The sequence below is a fragment of the Carcharodon carcharias genome, chromosome 34 (genome assembly GCF_017639515.1).
Source record: "Carcharodon carcharias isolate sCarCar2 chromosome 34, sCarCar2.pri, whole genome shotgun sequence".
Taxonomy (NCBI): Eukaryota; Metazoa; Chordata; class Chondrichthyes; order Lamniformes; family Lamnidae; genus Carcharodon; species Carcharodon carcharias.
Genome location: NC_054500.1, coordinates 3,312,563 through 3,330,707, shown reverse-complemented (window position 1 = coordinate 3,330,707; position 18,145 = coordinate 3,312,563). Strand labels below are relative to the sequence as shown.

Here is an 18,145-nt window from a genome sequence, read left to right as displayed (position 1 = left end):
GTCTGTCAACAGGAATGATGAGCAATAACTGATCACAAATATTTAAGGCAAAATGGAAAGGTGGGGAAAGATAGCACACAGAAACAGTACAAGTGCCAAATAAACTTTACTTGAAGCCTAGAGGCCATAACACACTAGCTAGAGAAAACTAATTATTAGCAACTAAATCTCTGATGTGGGAAAGGGCAGAAATCGACTTAAGAATAAAAAGCTCATCCCCAAATATACACACTCAATATGGAGTGACCTATCTGACTGCTCAGTATGTGTATTTCTTATAATGCCACATACGTCACAGTTGATTTTTCTGCTTTCCGTTTGCTGACACAGGGTCAGAGAAATGTTTGTGGTAGGGTTGATTGTATTTGGGGAAAAAAAGAGCTGATGACCAACAACCAACAAACACTTTCTTTCTATTTCAGGAGGTGGTGGTCACGAGTAAGGCCCCCTACTGCCCCCGACCCAACTCACTACCCTACCCACCCTGGCACTCATTTCACTGAAACAATGAAAAGCTATTTAAATGTCCCAAAGCTTTTCGCTGGTGCTGGTGAAGACTTACCATTGGCAGAGGGGCAGTGTGAGAGGGCAGAGGGGCAGCGGTGGAAAGGCAGAGAGTGGAGGGGGGGAGAGGAGGAGGAGGAGGAGGAGTCAGCAGCGTCAGTTGTATAGTTACCAAGGTGTTGGACACGTTTTATTTCAGGGTAACATTCCAGGTAACTAAATTGGAACCATCAAAATCTCCAACTCTAACTCAGAGTTGGAAACTTTCTTGGATGGTCCCAAGGAGTAGGGGAATTGCTTATCGGAAGTTAAAATTTCCCGGGCAGTTCCTGTGTAGTCCTTGCATAGGGACTTTAGAGGTGTCCCATAGTACATCCGCCAGTGTACATCTAGTCTCCAAACATCCAAAGAGCAGAAGATCTGGGCCAACATCTTCAATGACATTCAAGATACAATAGCACTCGACTCAAAATGTTTTACACCTGGGGCAAAAAATGTATCCTATAGACTGAATGTACACAAATTTAAGTTATTTATTGATTCACACAAAATGAAATTCCTTTGCTGAAAAGGGACTTGTTGCTGAAGCTTTTCATCTTACACTCGGAATGGTACCTCAAGCTCTCAGGTAATTCAAAAAGGATGGTGACTTGAACATACATCTTCTGTTTGCAGAGAACAGGCCCCTGTGTATTTTTGTTACTGGAAAATGCCACACGTGTAGCCACTGCACAGTAGTATCGTGAAACAGCTTCCTTAACCGGTTGTCCAAATTTTTGAGATACGCTTGTGATATTTTCCACCGTTGCCGTCAGTCCAAAAACATTCTGCCTACCACACACTTGAGCAACATCTTGCAAGAATTTCACTGCCAGTGCGACGCCAGGCACATAGGCCATTTATCCCAGCGACTTGCTGATCAAATCAAATCGCATGTTCCTTCAGTCGTTCGTAATTGGCAGAGTATAGACTGTACTCAACCAGCCCTCGCTTGCAAAATCCAAACAAAATGTCTGCTGTTAGATGTGATTATGCAATTGGGCAGCACTTGTTGAACAATCTTAATTGCGCTAATAGCTACACTAACAATCAATTTAAAAGATAATCAATCATTCTCAATGTGGCTCATTTACACTTGCTAGAAGCAACACACATTCATACACAGGAACCCGTTCACTGCAAGCAAAAGGAATATGTTCAAGCTCTACACCTTTTTTGAATTACCCGGGACCTTGGGAAATCTATAGCTCCCCACTGCTTACTCCATGGCAACACCTCAGCCAGAGTCAACTTGCCAACAAATCAACTTTTCTTCCCCACTGTACTATAAATTGTTGATTGTTTGAAACTTGACATTCTTGCGTTTGTTCTGATGAGTGCAGAACAAAAAACTTCAGCAATGACTCTCTTTTCAACAATAGTCAAATTCTTTACTACCAAGCGACTGTTTGAAATTCCTTTTTACAACTCAAAACACAAGCAAACCTTACCCGCTAGAAGTGAAATTTCCTCTAGCAGTCTCTTTTGCTTTTTCATTAGCAGTTCCTTTTCCCTGAACAGTTCTTCTGATTGCATATCCAAGTCACTGATTACATCAATGGCCTGTGAAGATGAAACCAACACAAAGTGCATGACTAAAATATTAATAGAAACTTCTGAATTTAGAAATCATTCCATTATTCTGCAATAGACCATAGTGTAGCAAGCCTCCTGACAGCAGCAAAGGAGGTTTTCGTGGGTACTTCCAATGAAGTGGAATATTGTAACAATGATTTAACCATACCATAAACAGAAGTGAGCAGTAAATCCAGTTGATCAGTTGGCAAGTGCGCACAAGAGTTGGCAGCGTGCCCGCTGACAATTAAGAGGCCTATTAAGGCCATTAACTTAGTAATCAAAGGTGACTTTTCATTGTGTCCAACGTTACGGTTGGCAGGCGGGCGAATCAGCCAGGCAGCCTTTGCCTTTTTGAGGAAACCTCAACCAGGGATGGGATGAGGTTTCCAATATTAATTTTAAAAAATAAAAACGTTTGGACAGAATTTTCATCAGCCAGATGTTCGGGTGACCGATTCTGATGCTTGGACATTTTTTTTGGCATTTCAAAAACTGTTAATTGGCCAGCCAGTGTGAAGTTGCGGTCGGGGGCCGTTTCTGGGAGTAATTTGGGAGACACAGCAAAAATTCATCCCTAGGAAGAAGAAGCATACTAAAGGGAGGACGAGGCTAACAAGGGAAGTCAGGAACAGCATAAAAGCTAAAGAGAAAGCATGCAATGTGGCGAAGAGCAGTGGCAAACCAGGGGATTGGGAAGCCTACAAAGACCAACAGAGGTCAACTAAGAAAGAAATAAGGAGGGAGAAGATTAAATATGAGGGTAAACTAGCCAGTAATATAAAAGGAGATTGCAAGAGTTTTTTTAGATATATAAAGGGTAAGAGAGGGGCAAAAGCGGACATTGGACTGCAGGAAAATGACGCTGGAGAAGTAGTAGTGGGGAACAAAGAAATGGGGGAGGAACTGAATAGCTACTTTGCGACAGTCTTCACAGTGGAAGACACGAGTGACATCCCCAAAGTTCAAGAGAGTCGGGGGGCAGAGGTGAGTATGGTGGCCATTACCAAGCAGAAGGTGCTATGAAAACTGAAAGATCTGAAGGTGGATATATCACCTGGACCAGATGGATTACACCCCAGAGTTCTGAAGGAAATAGCTGAAGAGATAGTGGAGGAGTTAGTGGTGATCTTTCAGGAATCACTTGAGTCAGGGAGGGTCCCAGAGGACTGGAAAATCGCTAATGTAACCCCCCTGTTTAAGAAGGGAGTGAGGCAAAAGATGGGAAATTACAGGCCGATTAGCCTGACCTCGGTCGTTGGTAAGACTTTAGAGTCCATTATTAAGAATGATATTTCAGAATACTTGGAAGTGCATGGTAAAATCGGGCAAAGTCAGCATGGTTTCATCAAGGGGAGGTCATGCGTGACAAATCTATTAGAATTCTTTGAGGAGGTAATGAGTAGGTTAGACAAAGGAGAGCCTTGGACTTCCAGCCTTTGACAAGGTGCCGCACAGGAGGCTGCTCAGTAAGATAAGAGCCCATGTGTTAGAGGCAAGGAACTAGCATGGATAGAAGATTGGCTGTATGGCAGGAGGCAGAGAGCGGGGATAAGGGGGTCCTTCTCAGGATGGCGGCCGGTGACTAGTGGAGTTCCACAGGGGTCAGTGTTGGGACCACAACTTTTCACTTTATACATTAATGATCTAGATGAAGGAACTGAGGGCATTCTGGCTAAGTTTGCAGATGATACAAAGATAGGTGGAGGGACAGGTAGTTTTGAGGAGGCTGCAGAAGGATTTGGACAGGTTAGGAGAATGGGCAAAGAAGTGGCAGATGGAATACAATGTGGGGAAGTGTGAGTCATGCACTTTGGTAGGAAGAATAGAGGCAAAGACTATTTTCTAAATGGGGAGAGAATTCAGAAATCTAGAGCGCAAAGGGACTTGGGAATCCTAGTCCAGTATTCTCTTAAGGTTAACTTGCAGTTTGAGTCGGTAGTTAGGAAGGCAAATGCAATGTTGGCATTTATTTTGAGAGGACTAGAATATAAAAGTTGGGATGTGCTGCTGAGGCTTTATAAGGCTCTGGTCAGAACACATTTAGAATATTGTGAGCAATTTTGGGCCCCGTATCTCAGGAAAGATGTGCTGGCCCTGGAGAGGGTCCAGAGGAGGTTCATGAGAATGATCCCTGGAAAGGAAGGCTTAACATATGAGGAACGTTTGAGGACTCTGGGTCTATACTCGATGGAGTTTAAAAGGATGAGGGGGGATCTGATTGAAACTTACAGAATACTGAAAGGCCTGGATAGAGTGGACGTGGGGAAGATGTTTCCATTAGTAGGAGAGACTAGGACCTGAGGGCACAGCCTCAGAGTAAAGGGAAGACCTTTTAGAACAAAGATAAGGAGAAACTTCTTTAGCCAGAGAGTGGTGAATCTATGGAATTCATTGCCACAGAAGGCTGTGAAGGCCAGGTCATTGAGTGTATTTAAGACCGAGATAGATAGGTTCTTGATTGGTAAGGGGATCAAAGGTTACGGAAAGAAGGTGGGAGAATGGGATTGAGAAACTTATCAGCCAGGGTTGAATGGCGGAGCAGACTCGATGGGTTGAATGGCCTAATTTCTGCTCCTATGTCTTATGATCTTATGGTTTCCCGGCCGCTCCCGGGCCTACTAACTGCGCCCACCCGCCAAACTCAAAATCCTGCCCTTTGAGTTTAAATTCTTTCATTCTCATTGGAAATGCTATTGCATGACACTGAAACTAGGAGTATAAATAAAACGTTCAAAAATTGTCAAAACAGATTGTTTGAGGCAGTTCTTAGTCAGGCACCCCATCCCCCAACTTCTTTCTCTGCCATTTGCAGATGCTTCCAGTTGAAAGTGAGTGAGTGATGTGGTCAGAAGGAAGGGGTGCTGAGGCGATGTCACTAGAGCAAGGTCCCTTGGATGATTTCTCCTCCCCATCCCTCTCATCCCATTGATGCAACAGTGTAATTGTAGTACCCCTACATTTGCTTGTAATTTAAGGCCAATTAACAGCACAGATGTTTGCACAAATGTTTGTAATCCTAGTTCATACAGTTCAATAATTCACCTGAATAAACCTACTGAGTCAATATTGCTTTACCACATCTTACAATGCATCCTGCATTAGTTATGCTAATTTTGTGTCTCTCTATTGCATCTTTTCTTAAAACTTATTGTTCCATACACTCAGTGATGAACATATAATTTGCAGACACACTGGAGTAAGTCAGCCAGCAATGTCTCACTGGTACCACACTAACCTCCAAACCAGAAAGCTGTGATTTCAAGCCCCACTGCAATGACTTGATCTAGGCTGACACTTCAGTGCAGTTGGGGAGTGTTGCACTGTTGGAAGTGGCATCTTAAACCAACTGTCCTCTCAGGTGATCGTAAAATATCGTGATACTACTTGAAGAGCATGAGAGTTCTCCATGATAGCCTGTGTAATATTTATTCCCCCAACATTGATATGGTCATTTATCTCATTACTGTTCATGGGATCTTGCCAGGCACATATTGGCTGCTGTGTTTTCCTACATTTCAAGTGACTACACTTCAAAAAGAGTGAGGTGAGGAGTTTTATTTTTCACTCAAAGGTTTGTGAATCTTTGGTGTTCTCTACTTCAGAGTGCTATGGATGTTTAAGGCATTGGGTATATTAAGGACAGAGATAAATAGATTTTTGGGCACTAAGGGAATCAAAGGGTATGAGGATAGCGTGGGGAGGTGGAGCTGAGGTCGAAGATCTGCCATAATCTTACTGAATGGCAGAGCACGTTTGAAGGGCTGAATGGTCTACTCCTATTTCTTATGTTCTAATAGAAGTACTTTGTTGGGCATGAAGCACTTTGGGATGTCCTGAGGGCAAACGCAAGTTCTTGCATTATCATACAAAATTTGACACAAGGCTACACAAGATGATATTAAGACAGATGGCCAAAAGAGGGAGATTTTAAGTATTGGCTTCAAAGCAGGTAGAAAAGCATGGAAATTTAGGAAAGTAGTTTCAGAGTTTAGGGTATAGACAGTTGAAGGCGTGGTTGTCAAAGATGCGGCAATTAAAATCCAAGATGTGCAAGAGACCAGAATTGGAGGAGAGTCAAAATCTTAGAGGGTTGTATCATGGAAGGAGGTCACAGAGAGAGGTTGGGAAGAACCCTGGTGTGATTTGAAGTCAAGAATGAGAATTTAAAGAAATTGAAGGTGTTTCCAGACTAACAGCCAACGTGGGTAAGCAAACTCAGGGTGGCCAGGAGAGTAGTAGAATAGTCGAATCTTGATATGACAAAGGCATGGATGAAGATTAAAGTGGATGGGCTGAGACAGAGATGGAAATGGACAATATTACAGAAGTGGATGTAGGTTCCCTTAGTGATGGAAGGGATATAGACTGGAAGCTCACCTTAGGGTGAAATAAAACTGTAAGATTGTTCAGCCTTAGTGGCCAGGTAAAGGGTTGAAGTTGGTGGCAAAGGAACATAATTGTCTTCCAGGTACTCAGTTGGAGGGATTTGTTTTGCTCATCTAGATAAGCAGTGTGACAAACAAACAATGGAAGAATTCATGAGGTGTACTAATCAGGTAGATATGGATGTCGTCACCATATATACAAAACGTGACAGTGTTTTTGGATGATGTTGGATGGTGGCAGCATGTAGATCAGAAATAGGAGCCAGCCAAGGATTGATCCTTGGGGAGCTTCACAGGTAACTGTGCAGCAAGAGAACATTGCAGATGATTCTCTGGCTACCACTGCAATTCAGAAGCACAAGAACACAAGAAATAGGTGTGGGCCATATGGCCCATTGAACCAGCTCCAGCATTAAATTTGATCCTGGCTGATCTGAGGTTTCAACTCCACTTTCCCACCCAGTCCCTTATATCCCTAGATTTCCTAAGACAACAAAAATCTGTCTATCCCAGCCTTAAATGTATTCAACGATGGAGCATCCACAACCATCTGGGGTAAAGAATTCCAAAGATTCATAACCCTTTGAGTGAAGTAATTTCTCCTCACCTCAGTCCTAAATAATTAGCCCCTTATCCTGAGACTGTGCCCCACTGTTCTAGATTCCCTGACCAGCAGAAACAATCTTTCTGTGTTTATCTTACCTTATCAAGTCCCTTCTGAATCTTGTATGTTTCAATGGGATCACCTCTCATTCTTCTAAACTCCAGAAAATATAGGCCCAATTTACTCAGCCTCTCACCATAGGTCAACCCCATCATTCCAGGGACCAAAGTAGTGAACATTTACTGTACCGTCTCCAATGCAAGTATATTATTCCTTAAATACGGAGGCCAAAATTGCATGCAGTATTGCAGATGTGGTGTCACTAAAGGCCTATGTTATAACTACAGCTTTCTTCTGATGGACCATCTGCATGATTTGAAAATTGCCTGCGGCAACTGAAACAATGTCCTCACAAAGCTTTAATATTATCCATTGATAGAAAGACCAAACACAGCTCTTACGCTACCCTACAGTAGTATGTTCTAACCAGCAGCATCTAAGAAGCCACAGGTCAAAGGTTTCTAACACTGTCCAAAAGAAAGCAGGAGCTCATGAGGGAGGGGCAGTTAGGAGATGGTGGTTGTGTGAATTTCAAAACATTTAGTTGCTAATTAGAGCCAGATAACACCTTCATTTAAAAAAGTAGCTAAATATATTCACAAAATAAAAGCTATTGTAGGGACAGCATGGGTGAAGTGTTCCTCTTTGCAAAGAAGAAAATAATCCTCGAAATTCATCTGAACAAACCTTAATGAGAATGGCACCTTTTGGGGCCTTTTTATCATTGAAAACAGTGCTCTCCAATAATTTAAAACGATTTTCCATCAACTTGCGAGATTCTCTTTCTCTCAGTGTATGTGGTGTTGCCGTCCTGTTGGCTATCCAACTCCTAGGTGGCTCACTGCACCCCTGCAGATTAAAATCACAAAGTACCTGATCATGGCAAACTGTAAATAGAGTAACATTGGAAATAACTGCCAAGTAAAACACGTGTGCATTTTTTGATGGATGCGCCATGTATTTCACAAATATTTACTATTCAGCTTGAATTTTGATTACTTTTAAAATTTAAAATATTAGCTCAGTTCCTGTGACAATAGACAAAAATGATTTTTTTCTATCTTTGATCATCTGCCACACACTCTACACCTTGCACCTCTTACATTTTTGACTTATTCTCCCCTTTTCTGTACATACTTGTCTCTCTCACTTTATTCATCTGTCTTTTCTTCCACCACATTTTCTCTCCATTACCTCTCACTGCCTACAAAAGCCTAGAGGTTCAATCACTTTGTTTCTGTGTAATTATCAATCTCCTTTGTCTCTGGCAGCTTATAAAACCCTATTCCACTCAAACAGAAACACAAACCATTTACCGCAAATAGTGTTCCACAATGGGCTACAACTAGTTAAGAATGATGACTACATCCATCGCAGAACTAGATTTGGGAGATGCCAGCCAGGAGAGTAATGGAAACAGAGTCGCCTGGCCTAATATTTAGAATCAGGCTTCTCAAGGGAACTAGGCCAATACAGGTTTTGCATTTATATGGTGTTCCCTTGCAGTTATATAGCTAGTTTTCCCAACCCTAGATGACACCAATCGTCATTGCTTTGCAGCAGGTCAATCACTTCACACCTTTTCACTTGCTACTCAATGACCAAATTATCAGTGATCTCACCTCCTTAAATACCTGGCTTTTCCCAGACATTTGAGCACAGCCTCTATTTTATAAATGTGAAAATGGCCTGAACAACATTTTAAAATTCTACCTCATAACATGGGTAAGATTAGCATTAGTTTCCCATCCCCTTTTTAAGGTATCACTTGCTTTGCTATGTCAGTGAGTATATATCATCAAGTGCAACATCAGTCAGCTGTCAGTAAGCTCTGGCTTCACTTGAAAAATGCAAGGGAATAGTTCTAACGTTAAACTGTCATGCTAGTATTAATGTTTGCAACAATTCTGATGGAGAATCCAGGTTCCTACTGTACTCTGAAGATTATTTGCATCTCAAAACAGAGAAATGTCAATTTTTAAAGAATAGAAATCAATTGCAGAAAATTCAGAACCAAATCAAGCTCAATTAAATGATGTTCACATTTTAACATACCAGTGCTTCCATGCTCATTTTATTCAAAGCTTCCATATCAGTGCTGAAATCTGAAAAGCTACAGAACTTGGAACTTCCAGAACATTCTTCATTTACTGAACTGACAGTGGAGCAATCTTCTTGGCTAAAATTCTCTTCGCTTTTCACTGCAAAGACATTGGTGCCACCAGAATAGTCCAGTTCACTGTTATATTTCTCATTGAAGTAGTCACCAACCTTGACAGCAACTATATCATCAGAGCTGGTTGAATTCACCTCACATTTCACAGTTTCTCCACAATCTCCCCTGTGATCAGCCAAAGCATCCAAAGGACTATCTTCTGGAAACCATTTCATTCCAAAGGAATTCTGAGAAGAGGGGACTCCACCACTTAAGAAATTTAATGCATCACTTGCTTCAATTATTTCACCAGCTTCAATGCCACCTTGTGTTACAACAGGTCCCATTTCTGCTGGAGGACGACACAGTGGTTCAATTGATATAAACATTATTTAACTTGGATAATCAATCACAAAATGTAAATCACATTTTCTATCATAATTTACTGAAAAAGACAAACAGTAACTATAGCAATCTATTTCCAAACCTTTGATGCATTACCACTGGATGCAAATTCCATGGATTTACATATTATATATTTTTTTAAACTTGTGCTTATAACAGTGATACAATGGTTCTTGATGCAGTGATTAGGTGCAATCTAATATTAGTGCGTTTCCTCCAACCACATCACCAAAAAAAATCTGGTCAGCCCAGCGAGACAGCAGTTTGCCTGAACCTAGAATAATACAGCACAGAAGTGGTCAGCTGGCCCAATGTGCCTCTGCTCTCTCTTTGATTGAGCTATCCAATTAGTCCCATACCCCTGCTCTTTCCCCAAAGCCCTGCAATTTTCACACCAAGTATTTATCCAATACCATTTTGAAAATGACTGCTGAATTTGTTTCCACTGCTTTCAGGCAATGCATTCCAGATTTTAAAAATTCTCATCTTCCCTCTGGGAATGTGTTTTCTTGCTAGTGAAAATATCTCATCAAAACCCTTCATAACTCAGTCTTCCTTAACCTTCTCTGCTCTGAACAGAACAATACCAGTTTCTTTCTTTTCTGTAGCTATCAACAGTTTAAATGCTAAACAATCTACCACCACAGTTGGACCACTGTTCGTGCCCAAGGTATATGGAAGAAACGTAAAAAATAGCAGGAGTGGGCCATAAGGCCCCTTGAGCCAGCTCCACCATTCAATAAGGTCATGGCTGAACTTCTACATCAACACTTTCCTGCTGGGATGGTGTTTGTTAGTGTTGTTGGTGGAGCTTTAAACTAATCTGGCAGAGGTATGGGATATGGAGTGGAGGTATAGTAGGGGGTGATGTACAGACAAGTATAGAAGAAAAACCAAGCCAGTCTGGAAGGCAGAGTGTATATAGTCAAGTTAAGGCACAAGGGAGTATGGCAAGGCTGGATGGCATTTATTTTAATGCAAGGAGTCTTGCGAGTAAGGCATATGAGTTGAGGGTATTGATTAACACATGGAGATATGATATCATTGCTATAACAGAGACATGGTTGAGGGAGGGGCAGGAGTGCCAGCTCAATATTCTGGGGTATAGAATCGTCAGGCGAGACGGGGGGGTGGGTGGTGTAAAAGAGGAGGTGTTGTTGTAATATTGATCAAGGAATCAATTACGGCAATAAGGAGGGATGATATCTTAAAAGGTTCCTCAAATGAGGGCATATGGATAGAACTTAAAAACAAAAAGGGGGGCAATCACATTGCTGGGAGTGTACTATAGACCCCACTATAGACTCCCGAACAGTCAGAGAGAGATAGAAAGGGAGATATGTAGGCAAATCTCAGAGAAGTGTAAAAATAATTGAGTAATAATAGTAGGGGATTTCAACTCCCCCAATATTAACTGGGATAGACAAAGTGTGAAAGGCTTAGAGGGGGCGGAATTATTAACATGTATTCTAGAGAGCTTTTTAAGCCAGCATGTAGAAATATGCTGCACCTAGTTATAGGGAACGAAGACGGGCAAGTGGTAGAAGTGTCAATGGAGGAGAATTTCAGTGATAGTGACCACAACTCATTAAGATTTAATGTTGTTATGGAAAAGGACAAAGATGGACCAGAAATAAAGGTTTTGAATTGGGGGAAGGCCAATTTGAATATAATAAGACAGGGTCTAGCCAAAGTGAATTGAGAGCAGCTACTTGTAGGGGAATCTACATCATAGCAGTGGGAGTCATTCAAAACGGAAATAGTGAAAGTGCAGGGCCAACATGTTCCTGTAAAGGGTAAGGGTGCGACCAACAAGTTCAGAGAACCTTGGATGTCGAGGAGTGTACAGGATTGGATAAGGAAGAAAAGGGAAGCTTACAGTAGATAACAAGGGCTCAAAACAGTGGAAGCCCTAGTGTATAGAAAGTGCAGCGGGTTACTTAAACAAGAAATTAGGAAAGTGAAGAGGAGGCATGAAAAAACACTAAAAATCCAAAGGCGTTTTATAAGTATATTAGGGCAAGAGGATAACCAGGGAAAGAGTAGGGCCCCATTAGGGACCAAATTGGCAATCTGTGTGAGGAGCCGGAAGATACAGGTGAGGTTTTAAGTGAGTACTTTGCATCTGTATTCACTATAGAGAAGGACGACGTAGGTACAGAAATCAGGGAGGGAGATGGTGATATAGTTGAACAAATCGGCATCGAGAGGGAGGAGGTATTAATGGTTTTAGCAGGCTTAAAAGCGGGTAAATCCCCAGGCCCAGATGAGATGTATCCCAGGCAGCTGTGGGAGGCAAGGGAGGAGATTGCAGGGGCCCTGACATTAATTTTTAAATCCTCTCTGGCCACAGGAGAGGTGCCAGAGGACTGGAGGACAGCTAATGTGGTACTATTATTCAAGAAGGGTGGGAGGGATAAGCCAGGGAACTACAGGCTAGTGAATCTAACATCAGTGGTAAGGAAACTTTTGCAAAATATTCTGAGGGACAGAATTAATCTCCACTTGGAGAGGCAAGGATTAATCAAGGATAGTCAGCATGGCTTTGTCAGGGGGAGATCATGTCTAACAAATTTGACTGAATTTTCTGAGGAGGTGACTAGGTGTGGAGATGAGGGTAATCCAGTTTACGCATCTACATGGACTTCAGTGAGGCTTTTGACAAGGTCTCACATGGGAGACTGGTCAAGAAGTTAAGAGACCATGGGATCCAAATTGCAATTTGGCAAATCGGAACCAAAATTGGCTTAGTGGCAGAAAGCATAGGGTAATAGTCGAAAGTGGTTTTTGTGACTGGAAATCTGTGTCCAGCGGCATACTTCAGGGTTTGGTGCTGGGTCCCTTGCTGCTTGTAGTGTACGTTAGTGATCTAGACATGAATATAGGAGGTATGATCCGCAAGTTCGCAAATTACACAAAAATTGGTGGTATGGTAAATAGCGAGGAAAAAGCCTTGAACCACAGGACAATATAGACGGGCTGGTCAGATGGGCAGAGCAGTGGCAAATGGAATTTAATCCTGAAAGTTGAGAGGTGATGCATTGAGAGGAGGAGTAAGGTGGCAAGGGAGTAAACAATGAATGAAAGGACCCTAGGAAGATCAGAGGGACCTTGGTGTGCATGTCTATAGATCCTTGAAGGCAGCAAGACAGGTAGATAAAGGTGGTTAAAGGCGGCATATAGGATACTTGCCTTTATTATTCGAGGCATTGAATACAAGAACAGAGAGATTATGATGGAGCTGTATAAAGCATTAGTTAGGCTACATCTGGAGCACTGTGTGCAGTTCTGGCTGCCACATTATAGGAAGGATGTGATTGCACTGGAGAAGGTGCAGAGGAGATTCAAAAGAATAGTCTTCCGACTAGGCACTTTACAGCCTTCCGGACTGAATATTGAATTCAACAACTTTAGGTCTTGAACTCCCTCCTCCATCCCCACCCCCTTTCTGTTTCTTCCCCCTTCCTTTTGTTTTTTCCAATAATTTATATAGATTTTTCTTTTCCCACCTATTTCCATTATTTTTAAATCTTTTATGCTCCCCCGACCCCCACTAGAGCTATACCTTGAGTGCCCTACCATCCATTCTTAATTAGTACATTGTTTAGAAATTATCACCAACTTCAACACCTGTGTTCTTTTGTTCTTTTGTCTGTGACATCTTTTGATTATCTGCTCCTATCACTGCTTGCTTGTCCCTACAACCACACCACCCCCCTTCACTTCTCTCCACCACCCCCCCCACCTTAAACCAGCTTATATTTCACCCCTCTCCTTGGATTCACCTAGTTCTGTTGAAGGGTCATGAGGACTCGAAACGTCAACTCTTTTCTCCGCCGATGCTGCCAGACCTGCTGAGTTTTTCCAGGTAATTCTGTTTTTGTTTTGGATTTCCAGCATCCGCAGTTTTTTGTCTTTATCTTTTTCACCAGAATATTGCCTGGGCTGGAGCATTTCAGCTATGAAGAGAGACTGGATAGGCCGGGGTTGTTTTCCTAAGAGCAGAGAAGGCTGAGGGGGGACCTGATTGAGGTGTACAAAATTATGAGGGGCATAGATAGTAAGAAATTTTCCCCTTTAGTGGAGGCATAGATTTAAGGTAAGGGGCAGGAGGTTCAGAGGGGATTTGAGCAAATATTTTTCATCCAGAGGGTTGGGGGGGGAGGTGGAGGGCGCGGTGTATCTGGAGCTCACTGCCCGGGGGGTGGTAGAGGTGGGAACCCTCACAACATTTAATGTGGTGAGGGTTCCCACTTCTACCACCCTTTCAGGCAGTGTTAGATGAACATTTGAAAGGCCATAGCATACAAGGCTATGGAGGCTATGGGCCAAGTGCTGAAAACGGGATTAGAGTACAGGGGCTTGATGACCGGTGTGGACACAATGGGCCGAATGGCCTCTTTCCAAGCTATAAAACTCTATGACTCTATCCTCTACCCCCATATTCAAGTCTCTCTATTCTATCTCAGCCTTGAATATATTCAATGAGTAGGATTCTCTGGAGGCTATGGATGCTCAAAGATTCACAACCCTGAAGGAAGAAATTCCTTATCTTAGTTCCAAATAGTAGACCTCTTTTCCTGAGAATATGATTCCTAGTTCTAGACCTTCTAGCCAAGGGAGCAGCCTCTCAGCATCGACTTTGTCAAGCCCACTTCAGAATTTTACACATTTCAATGAGGACAATAAACATATTCCAAATTACTTTGACAGCAGAGCGCTTCTTATTAAATAGAAAAAGTCTTACCAGATAAGAGTGAGATCTTTTCTAACAGGATCTTTTGTTTACCCAAAAGTAGTTCTTTCTCCATTGTTAGATTTTTGGACTGCCTATCCAAGTTAGTGATTACATCAATGGCCTGCAGGGCAGATTAAAATAATAAGTGCAAGAAAATATCAATACCCAATCTATGCCTAAGGGCAATTTCAGCTCCTCTCCAGGTTTTCACTCCTATGCACAAACACAAGCCACACAAATGTCTGATCACTTACTCAACTTCTCAGCCATATTATTAATTTGAAGTTGCTACATTTGAACTGAAGCGATAAAAAGTGTCTCCCTTCTTTTTTGTACTGCCGAATAATTACAAATTATTTTGAACAAAACCTGCATTGAATTAACAGGAGTAGACTATACTATTTGTTGTGTGGTTTATACAGCCATTAGTGTTTGAAATGATCAACAAGGAAGTCAGATAATTGATTTTGCAGCAACAAAATGGGATTGGATTTTTAATATAAAGATTAATTTTATGGCTGTACCTATCAAGAATATTTAATTGCTGAAAAATTTATTCGATCATTAAAAGGGCCCAAAGTGCAAAAATATTTATTGAACATTAATGAAGAAGCTCTTGGTGCTATTTACAATGTGAACATCAAATGAATTATTCACAAACCTCATCAAGGATGGCACCCTTTGAAGCAATTTGTTTGTCATCAAAAAGCTTGTTCTTAAGTATTTTAAAACGATTTTCCATCATCCTGCGTGACTCTCGTTCTCTCAAGTTGTGTAATATTGCCTTTTTTCTAGCTTCACATAGTATAGAAGGCTCAAATACCTAAAAATAACGAAACCCCATTAAGAAAGTAACTGAAGTGCGGCCTCATTGAGCTGTCTAGCTTTGGGCAGTTTTATTGGCACAAACAAGCTGACCCAACGTGTTTAAAACTAGGTTTCAAGTCAGTGTAGTTAAAATGGCCATGCAACAAAACTAAACATTTACTTGGACTCACCTTTCTTTTAGTCAAGTGGCTGAATGATTGTGGATTCTGGAAAAACCCCCTAGAAAACAGGAATAGATTGTACAGTCATCTGAAGTCTATTGGTATACAAATAGTTGTTTGGTAGTACAGAACTCGAGTATTGCTGAAAAAAAAGAGACATTTTTGTCAAAACTTTTCATCTTGCACTGATCAAGAAAATTCGCAAGAATACCAATGCAAGGGAAACAACAAATTTATACTGTATGAGAAGAGTGCTGATTGGTTGGCAAGTGGACTCTGAGTCCACAGTATAAATCTGTTATTTCCCTTCGTTGGTATTTTCTTGCGAATTCACAGAAGTTTAATGGTACAGAAGGCGGCCATTCAGCCCATCATGCCTGCACTGGCTCTCCAAATGAGCATTATGACCTTTGCCATTGCCTTGCCTTTTCCTCGTACCCCTGGACATTGTTTCTATTTAAATAATCATCTAATGCCCTCTTGAATGCCTCGATTGAACCTGCCGCCACCACACTCCCAGGTAGTGCATTCCAGTCCCAAACCATTCGTGTGAAAAGTTTTTTCCCATGTCACATCTGCTTCTTTTGCAAATCACTTTAAATCTGTGCCCTCTCGTTCTTGATCCTTTTACAGGCAGCAATTGGCCTGATGAGTGCAAGACGAAAAGCTTTGACTGAAAATGTCTCTTTTTTTCAGCAATACTCTATTGGGATAAATGAATCAGACCATGAAAATTAACAAATGGGTGTGTAACAACATGAAATAAAATGAAAATACTGAAGCACAAATGCCACAGGTTCACAGGCTTGCACTTTTAAAATTCTTGCTAAAGTCGAATAAGTAGTATCCAAAATGGAATGGCTTATAAAGTGTGGATAGGGGTTTTCTCATGGTTTGAATGTGGATCCTTCACATGCCATAAGGGACTACTCTCCTTCCATTGTGTGCACGGTGTGGGTGGATGGGGCAGGAGGGAAGGGGAGTAGGGAGGTCGGGGGGAAAAAACAAATCACTATTAGACCATTGGACCAATTTGTACTTATTAATGGATTTGCCCAGGGTGTTGTTTCCAGAAGGATACAAACTGTCTTGATAAATGAAATCTCATGAAACTATCTGCACAGATTACAGCCCTATCGGCCAAGCAACATTTCCTTTCATAAGAGCAAAATAATGCGGATGCTGGAAATCAAACACAAACGGAAAATGTTGAAAAACTCAGCAGGTCTAACAGCATCTGTGGAGAGAAAAAAGTGTTAACATTTTGAGTCCGTATGACTCTTCTTCAGAGCTCTGAAGAGTCATACGGACTTGAAACGTTAACTATGTTTATTTCTCTTTCCACAGGTGCCGTTAGGCCTGAATTTTTCCAGCATTTTGTGTTTTTGTTTAACATTTCCTTTCAACTGTGCAGCTGAAGTTTAACAATGTAACTGTCCTAGATAAATAACTCTTACATGAAAAGAATGGGTTTGGGATCAATTCTACGCGCACACAGGATAAGATGAACGTGGAGGTTGAACTTCAAGATCGATCACTTTGGATGACGAGGTCTTTATCCCATTCAGCTGGTCCCTTCTCGAATGCCAATCCTACTGTCTTGTGGTTCCAGCAGCTAGCTGTTTCTTAAAAGCACCCACTGTCCTGCTAACTCTTTCCAGAACACGCTGTATGTAAAGAAATACTTTGATGCCATCCTAAATCTGTCCTTTGCAACTACAACTCTTCATCCTCCTGCTCTGGTATATATGAAAATATTATTTCAGGTTTACTTCCTTTATTGAGTATCCTACATACTGTGGGTGTTTAGAATGAGTTTTTAAACCTTTCCATTAATTGCTACTGACCTGTGTGGTACAGTGAGGTTATTGACAATTAATGAATTGCTTGGAATTCTTGATTGCGATACCAGGTTTCCAAATCCATCTCTACTTCTACTATTTGAATGAGTCTGCAAGGAGAAAGGACAGAAATCTTAACAATAATGACAAGTCGTCACAGAAAAATTGTATCTCATCAGGTGGAAAACACCCAAGATAGAAGGCAGCCATTTCTTTATTGAAGAAAGTGACTCTGCTGGTAATTCTTCAAGCTTAACAGCATCGCCCAACATGCTCTCGGAATATGTTTTTTGCCTGACAAAGGGGGCTCTATTAACACCAATGGAGGCCATTCAAACGAGGATAACAAAATGAATGCGGCGGTGGTAGGAGATGGCATAGCAACCGTGAGTTTGAAAGGTTGTGCTGTATGCCAAATGTCAAGGTTAAAGTCATCTCCTCATGGTTGGAGATGGACTTGGGAGTGGGAAGTGGGGGATCCAGCTGTTGTGGCCAACTGAGGAACTAATGACATAAGTAGAACTAAAAATAATGTGGAAATAAAAACAAAGTGCTGGAAAATCTCAGCCGGTCTAGCAGCATCTGTGGAAAGAGAAACAGTGTTAATGTTTTGAGTCCAATATGACTCTTCTTCAGAACTGAAGAGAGGTAGAGATGTGATAGGTTTTGTGCTGTTGAAAAAGGGGGAGGGGCAGGTGGAGCAAAAGAAGGTCAGGAATAGGTTAGAGGGCAGGTAGAAATTAAATGACAAAGCTGCCAAGGAACACAAGGCAAAATAAGTGGTTACGATAGTATTAAAGACACTAAGCATTGATCAAGAGTAGATGTTTAATAGCAGAATAAAAGT

At 41.5% G+C, this 18,145-nt stretch overlaps 1 protein-coding gene across 5 annotated transcripts in view; it reads right to left on the bottom strand.

Moving 5' to 3' along the window:
* LOC121272696 overlaps positions 1–18,145 on the bottom strand; it is a 96,963-nt gene that overhangs the window by 33,033 nt on the left and 45,785 nt on the right. For 3 of the 5 annotated variants that reach the window (XM_041179427.1, XM_041179430.1, XM_041179429.1), the window contains exons 14-20: positions 17,305–17,408; positions 15,467–15,515; positions 15,130–15,291; positions 14,478–14,589; positions 9,226–9,677; positions 7,858–8,019; positions 1,995–2,106 (exon numbers count right to left, since the gene is read on the bottom strand). In XM_041179427.1, the coding sequence (XP_041035361.1) occupies positions 1,995–2,106; positions 7,858–8,019; positions 9,226–9,677; positions 14,478–14,589; positions 15,130–15,291; positions 15,467–15,515; positions 17,305–17,408 (1,153 nt within the window). The remainder of the gene's footprint in view (positions 1–1,994; positions 2,107–7,857; positions 8,020–9,225; positions 9,678–14,477; positions 14,590–15,129; positions 15,292–15,466; positions 15,516–17,304; positions 17,409–18,145) is intronic. The other 2 variants (XM_041179428.1, XM_041179431.1) reach the window with 2 other exon arrangements.